General features: G+C 42.4%; 1 protein-coding gene across 1 annotated transcript; it reads right to left on the bottom strand.

Moving 5' to 3' along the window:
- Positions 1–4,024: 4,024 nt before the first annotated feature.
- Positions 4,025–7,441, bottom strand: LOC127338999 (wall-associated receptor kinase 4-like). The gene is made up of 4 exons (XM_051364913.2): positions 6,374–7,441; positions 6,121–6,279; positions 4,939–5,196; positions 4,025–4,839 (listed from the first exon to the last, which is right to left on the bottom strand). The coding sequence occupies exons 1-4, from the start codon at positions 6,957–6,959 to the stop codon at positions 4,106–4,108; spliced, it is 1,737 nt and encodes a 578-aa protein (XP_051220873.2). The 5' UTR covers positions 6,960–7,441; the 3' UTR covers positions 4,025–4,105.

Below are 7,441 nucleotides of genomic sequence, written 5' to 3'. Positions count from 1 at the left end.
TTTCGCCTCCGTCGCCACCTCAATAAATCTCGTGAAAATATGACTTGGGTTTTTAGGCGAAACGGAGGTTCTAGAATAAAAGGGGGCCCGAGGCGACGCTCGAGGGGCGAACGAGCATGGGTGGCGCGCCCTATCTGCTTGGGTCCGCCACCTGGTGCCGTTCGCACCTCGTTACCCCTCTCGCGTGGTTCTTTCGCTAATGGCCTTTCTTCGGGTGAAAAACTAATCAGGTATTTTCCCTTAATTTTTAGCGATCCAGAAAGTTCTGAAACAAATACAATACGGAAAAGATGGTTTTCTACCTCCTAGGAATTAAATATCAAGGAAGGGGAGTTTGTAGGAAAGTCCCGAAAATCAACTAAAAATACATAAATAACAATATATGAAGGCAAATAACAATGAAATCTAATCCTATATGTAGCAATAATGATGATGCAAAATGCACGTATCACTCATCCCATCAAAGATGGAGGGTAGGTGAGGTGCATCCTGACAGCGACTCTCGGAAGGAGGAGAGATGCCGGCTGGGCCATAGGGCAACGCGGCCGATCTGGCCGGCGCCTGAGGTTCTCGGCAGTTAGGTGTCGAGAAGGCGATGGTGCCATGTCGGCGCAGTTTCCCTTCAGCTTGCATGGCGTGCAACGGCTGCTGGGCTGCGATCTAGGTTGTAGAGCCCCAATCTGGTCCTGAAGGGCCAACGCGTTTGTTGTGGGTAGTATGTTGTGGCCTTGGCCAAGGTAGCGATGACCCGCATCCGTGCACTGGGTTTCCCTCTCCTCTCCTACCATTCTTGGCCTGCTGAGAGACTAACTAGCGGCGTCGGGGCTGCTGGTCTCTCAGATAATGGAGGCGGTCCTAGGATTCTTCTTGCGGCTAGATGAAGATATGCCAAATGCTTGTCCCCATCTATCTAGTCTGAGCGTCATGTTCCTGAGCGCTCCACCGGTGTACCCCACTCGGCGCTTCATGCCCGAAGATTACTGGATTGGATAAGAATTGGTCGTGCGTTTTTTATCTGACCGTTTAGTTTCAGAGTGAGCGTTGCAAAAATGTGGTGGTTGTTACCATCATGGGGCATGGTTTCTCGATCCATGGTGAAGTAAACTGGCAGAGAATGTCATGAAAGCTGAGATCTAGGCACTAGCAATGGTGATTTGATTCTTTGTGGTGGTGATGAATTGGCTTGGTGATTTGAGAATTGGAGCGGCGGCATCGTAAGTGGTTGTACCTAGCAATAGTCAAAATCTAAGATCTATCATTAATTGGTTGTACTTAGCAAGGCATTGTTTCTGGGACAGATGACTTTTCTCCAGTATGAAAATCTAAGATCTTTGATAGGACAATGATGGCGCATGTGCACTGCTTGCTTTTTGGAGGTGTCGATTTTGGAGAAGCTGGACTTCCGGTGCTATCTTGGTAGTGTTAGTACCGCTGCTAAAAAAATAGATCACTGTAGCGGGAGTTTTTATATTATTATAATTCTTATTTTTTGGTTATATGCATCTGTAATGTTGATAAAGCAATGCGTTGTGGCAGAGACTGGGTGTGGTTTCTTCGCGATATTTATATATACTATTTGTCGGGAAACATTATATAAGAGGCCTTGACTAATCCAACTCGAACACTTCTCATAACCTATCCACGTCTAGTCCAAATATAATCTAATTTGTACATATTATACTACACAAACACAACAACTAGATCGATCACCTAGCCATGATAATCATCAATTTCCTCTTCTTTTGTGTTGAAGTTCTTTTTTTTTCGGTTCCAGGTGAAATGTCCCGTGTCGATCTGAAGTTGTGAACCAAACGCATATGTTGTGAAGTCTGAAGGTGATGTTCTTGGTATATGAGATTTCTGAATGAAGCGCATGCCGAACCGGCTCAAGATTATAATAAAGGTCACTTTTGGACTATATATCCTTCATTTTTTTTGTTGAAATCCTTTATCATTTCGCTATATTTAGTATTTTTTCAAAAGGTTATTGAAATATAGCACGCTATTAGTACGATATAGCGTCCATAGTGTTCGAAGGAGACCTCCACTATTTCATTTAGCACGCTATTTTAAACCTTGAGTTTTATACGTCATTTTAAAAGTTAATTCTAAACGGGGACTGGATTAAATGACTTTTGTAGTCATCTGATGTGAGTCCGCGTACAGAAACATACCACCCCCTGCTGTACATTGGAACTCTTTGCTAGTGAGGCAAACTGAATTAGTACTAGGTGAACAAAGCACTTCCCCGCCCCTGCCTACCCGTGCGTTCTTGCAGTGTGCACTTGAGCGCGAGAGCGGCATTTGTTCCGTGCACGGATCCACCCCTCACTCTTCTACTTTTTCATATTTATACTAGTTTTCTCTCTCTCTCTCTCATTTCACACTTTATTTGCAAATTTTAAAAACTATAACTTTGAAATTAGAAGTTCAATTTGAAAATTGTTTGAATATTTTGGTTCCTACTAAAGAGAGCTACAAAATAAGCCCATATTGAATATATTTTGATAATTTTTGAAAATCTACTTTTGAAACTTGGTGAAACTTTAGTTTGAAACGATTGAGTTTTATTGTGCATCATTATGTTAAAATGTGTTTCAGAATTCAATTTTTTAATTTTTTTCGAAACGAACCATTTTAGGCTTATTTAGAAGATATAATCGAAAGAAATTTGAATGTTTAAACAAATTGTTAATTTTATATATATTTCAAAAGATACGACTCTTTCAAATTCAACAGTAGAAATTATATCCATCTACTGAATAGAAAGACAGAGTACAAGTGTGGGGTAGGCCTTGTACCATGTGCACGAAAAAGATTTTCTAGAAGTCCTAATCTCAAAGCAACAACATGAAAAATCAATGATTCACACATGCATGGGATATCTTATGCATGGGAAAGGTGCTTTTCTCACTTGAACGTCACGAGTTGGATGAGCGAACCGGCCACGCTCCGATCGACGCGCACGCCCACCGCTCCCATCATGGCAATAAAGGACACTAGGCGTGGTTGATTCTTCCCTGTCGGTGGCGTGGATTTTCCATGCCCATGACCTGTTCGTGAAAATGATAAAGAGAAGATGCTAGGAAAAATACGACTCTATTGGAGGTGCCACTTGAGGATACACCCCCAATAGAGTGCCACTATGTCAAACAACCTGCATAGCCCTCCCAAAGCGCATAAATCCAGATACACTTCGTGGTCTCCAATTTTTGATGCTCCGACGCATCAAACTGAAAAACGAGCGTCCCAGCGAGCGAGAAAGTCAAAATAACCGCGTCTAACTGAGATACCCCACCCAAAAAAATAGTATGTCTAGGTTCACATGCATCGATTGGACTAATAGGAATAGTTACCTCGACTACATGGCTATATATGCATTCGTTCTTTGATGCCAAAGAAGAAATAATGCGGTTCAGCTCACGAGGCATACATTCCAGAGATTGGTAGAAACATATGCATTCATGATTTGATGCCAAACAAGACAAGGAGTAAATTACCTACCGGATCGGGCTCGCATCTGGCCACCAATTGAATTGATGCACGTCACGCCAAAGTCCCAAGTCACCACTCATGCGCCACTGCATGCGACTTGTAACGACGGGCTCGTATTTATAGAGGGGGTGGAGGAAGAGAAGTTTGAAGTTTATTTTTTGACATTAAAAGTTTGAAATTTTAGGGTAGGAAGAGAGCTAAGTAGCGCGGCGGGAACAAAGCAGATTATTTTTTGATCGGTGCTTCTCTATGTTTCAAGTTGGGTCTGTTGTGGACCGCTAGGATGCAAAGTGGCTCCTATCTTTTTTCTCTACTGTTGGGATCCATGTAATGATGTACCATGATCCTGAATTTTTACATATCTAGCTTCACAAAAAAATAAAAGATCCCGCAGGACCAACACAATGAAACAAGATAGTCATACTATTATTCTTAAAAAACAAATGATATATAGTATTGATAATAACATTTTTTTAAATCATATAAAAAAGGGCGACTTATGATCGAAACAAGTAACATAAGTCACCATACAATACAAATTTTATTGGAACCACTAAAGACCAGCCCTTCTCTTGTTTTAAGGCTTTTGTTCCAACAAGTAGCATGCAAGTTACTGCTGACGTGATCGACCCATCAAGAAGAGGCGCTCCGCTACCTCTGTCATTGTTGGTCTTTCATCCACTTGAAGGTTAAGGCATTCCATGGCCAACTCTACTAGACTCTTGAGAACCCCCAAATCTTCCGCTACAGCGATATCTTCATCAAACAACTCAATTCCTTCCATATCTTTCTCATGAGCTTCACGAAAACTGTTCAATAAGTTATCAGTGTCAGAATGTACCGCCTTTCTCCGACTAATAAGTTCCAAGAGAACAACTCCAAAACTGTAGACATCACTTTTTTCTGTTAATAGGCCTTCCTTCTGATATGTTGGATCCATATAGTTGATGTCACCGATGACAAATTCAGTGTGCTTTGTATCTCTTGCGAGCAACCTTGATAAGCCAAAGTCTGCGATCTTTGGTGAAAAGTTATCATCCAAGAGGATATTGGCAGGTTTGACATCACCATGAAGAATTTCAGTATTGGTTTTTGAATGCATATAAGCTAGACCATCTGCGGATTGTGCAGCAATATTTATTCGTAAATCCAAGCTGAGAGCAACCTTGTTGTTGCTGTTGTGGTCGTGAAGAATGTCATGGAGGCTGCCCTTTGGGATGAACTCATAGACTAGCATCGGAGTATCAACTTCTAGACAACAACCTATGAGCCTGACAATGTTCTTGTGGGTGACTTGAGATTGGATGATGACTTCATTTGCAAATTGTTCTTTCTCTAGCACACCTGAAATTTTTATCATGTAAATATCCCCACATTTTTATAAAATATAGAATTACCCAGTAGGTGTTTTCCCAACTACATATGTGTCACAAAAAAGCACACCTGAAATTTTGGGCTTCTTTATTGCAACTTGTTCATTGCCAAGAAATCCCTTGTAAACTTCACCAAAGAAACCTTGCCCAATTATATTGCTATCCAATAAGACTTGCTTGAGGTCCTTCTTTCTGTAAAGTTTTATTAATTTTGCCTTCTCTAATATGGGCCCACCATTCTTTTTGTAAAAGTCTCTAGTTTTCCTTCTCTCTTTCAAAAGAATAATCAGGAATATCACAACTATGAAACCAATAGCACAACCTGCACCTGAATCGGACAGAAATGAACTTATGTCATATGAAAACCTTTACAGTAACTAAGTTAGTATCCTAAGATAGTAAAAAATGAAAAAATATTTTTTATAATATAATTTGAATATGTACTAAAGTGAAACCACAAGTAGCAGCAAATATCAACATAAAGATTGTTGATGGACTAAACCTCCCTAAAAAGTGTGATGAGGACAATAACATTACATCAAATATATATCATAAAATAAAATAAAATACATTGTAGAAGTTCCTTTAATTTTTTGAAGAATTAAATCAAGATGAATGATTTGGGTAAGATATCAAATATTATTCTGGGGTTCAGCAGATTGGCAACGTTCGCATGGTTGCATATTTATGAACTAATAATGCGATCTACGTAATGATTTTGTAAGGAAATCTTCTTACGGACTGACTCGTGGTGAATGATGATTGATGAAGCAGCCAAAGGAGGAGTAATTAATTCTAGCAAATGAAAATCTCCTCCAGCCACATGATGCCACGATATGCCCGCAACTTATTTTTCTAATTCACATTCCATGTAAATTTCCTATCAAAATTTCTACTTCAAACAATTTTTTTTCTATCGTTGCATCAATCAAGATAGGCCACATCGAACTAGGTGTCCAAGGCCGGCTAAACGAACAGCTAAGAGAGGTATATATGTAGCAAGTTCCCTGTATTTCCTTCTTAAATCTATGTAGTGTCAAACATATGTTGGTACAAATTAAATAAGGTCTTGACAAATATAATCACCTATGAAATTTGTAAATTAATTATGAACCAAATGTAAATAGAAAACCAATGATATTCAGATATACAATTATGATGAAGTAAACACTTGACAATGACTGAGTATTTCACGTATAGGTGACTACTAGAAAACATGGATTTAATAATGAGGTAATCAGATGATACTTACCCACAATGACCTGAGCAACTAAGGGGAATATTTCTTTGCAAGTTCCTGCTTTGCCGTCGCCCTTCATTCCGCGTTTGCATGGACAGTCGTAGCCTCCAAGCCTGTTCTTGCAGACCCCATGACATGGATTTTTCACAAGGTCCTTGCATTCATCGATGTCTAAGAAAAAGTAAATATTATACGTCCAGGTTAAGATCAAATACTTCTACTTGACAAGACTGTACATTTGTGCATATACTACGTACGTACGTACCTTGACATCCATCAGGGACGTAGGGGTTGCCCTCGTAATACTCCTTGCAGTGGCAGAGATAGCGATCCGAGGAGGTGCCGTTGGCACAAAAGCTGTTGCTGCTGGCGCACGCATAGCCCGGAGGTGCCTGCTGGCCTTCCACCGGACATGACCCGTTGCCGGGATAGTAGGTGTCGTCGGCCATGACAGCGAAATCGATGACGAACGGAACGCCCCTTGGGAACTTTTTGGGTAACACCTCGTCTCCGTACAGGTCCAGCGATGAGAAGTTGTAGAATCCATTCTCCACCACCATGCCGTACTGGCACGGGGTTGGTCTTTTGGGATCCACCACCGGAGTAGTATTCATGGGCATGAATGACACTGCAAATAAGGGGACTTTAAAATCCCAATTTCCGCCAAAAGGGACCTGGCAGCAGCCGTTCCCCATGCACGACCCGTTTATGGCTTGCCGAAAATTGCTAGACGCGTCTGAATTGCAGGTTGTGTAGAGCCATGAATCAAGGCTTGGCCAGTCCATGTACAGGTTAGTTGCTAGCCTGGCTTCCGCGCTAACGCCGACCCCGACGAGAGCATTGCGCTCCATTGACAGGGTGAACGGCCAATGGGTGGTCTTGGAGGGCGTCAGAACTGTAACTTGGAGCTTGATCTGCTGGCTGGTAGGGGATTTGGCGCAGTAGGAGGAGACCGCGCCGTATGCCCGTACCTCACCTGTGGCGAGAGATATGTCGATGAGCTCGATTGGCGATGGAGGAATCGTCTCGCGATCGATCACGAATGGGTACTTGGTGACGCCGGGCACCAGGTTGGCCTCGGCATTCTTCTGGTATGATCCAGAGGTATTGACAAGGAAGGCGCGAGGGGGACTGGCGGAGTCGTCGCAGAAAACCTGGAATTGCTCTGCGATGAAGCAGCCTGACCCGATGCCGAACGGGTAGGGGATGCTGATGTTGCCGCACTTGTCGCGGCAGCCCGGACGTGCGATGGGCGGCCACTGCTGTTGAGCAGCCGCATGCACAGAAGCCGCCGCGGCAAGGAGCAGCAGTAGCAGCGAGACAGGCGGGGCCA

Source organism: Lolium perenne, chromosome 3, assembly GCF_019359855.2.
Source record: "Lolium perenne isolate Kyuss_39 chromosome 3, Kyuss_2.0, whole genome shotgun sequence".
NCBI lineage: Eukaryota > Viridiplantae > Streptophyta > Magnoliopsida > Poales > Poaceae > Lolium > Lolium perenne.
This window is presented reverse-complemented; position numbering and strand designations above follow the sequence as displayed.

Bases quoted from the DNA above. Each gene is read 5' to 3' on its own strand.
- LOC127338999 (XM_051364913.2), bottom strand. From the start codon at position 6,959: ATGGAGCGCAATGCTCTCGTCGGGGTCGGCGTTAGCGCGGAAGCCAGG. The intron at 5,197-6,120 runs GTAAGTATCATC...TGTCCGATTCAG, and splicing joins AGTTGCTCAGGTCATTGTGG to GTGCAGGTTGTGCTATTGGT. The intron at 4,840-4,938 runs GTGTGCTTTTTT...TAAAAATTTCAG, and splicing joins AAAGAAGCCCAAAATTTCAG to GTGTGCTAGAGAAAGAACAA.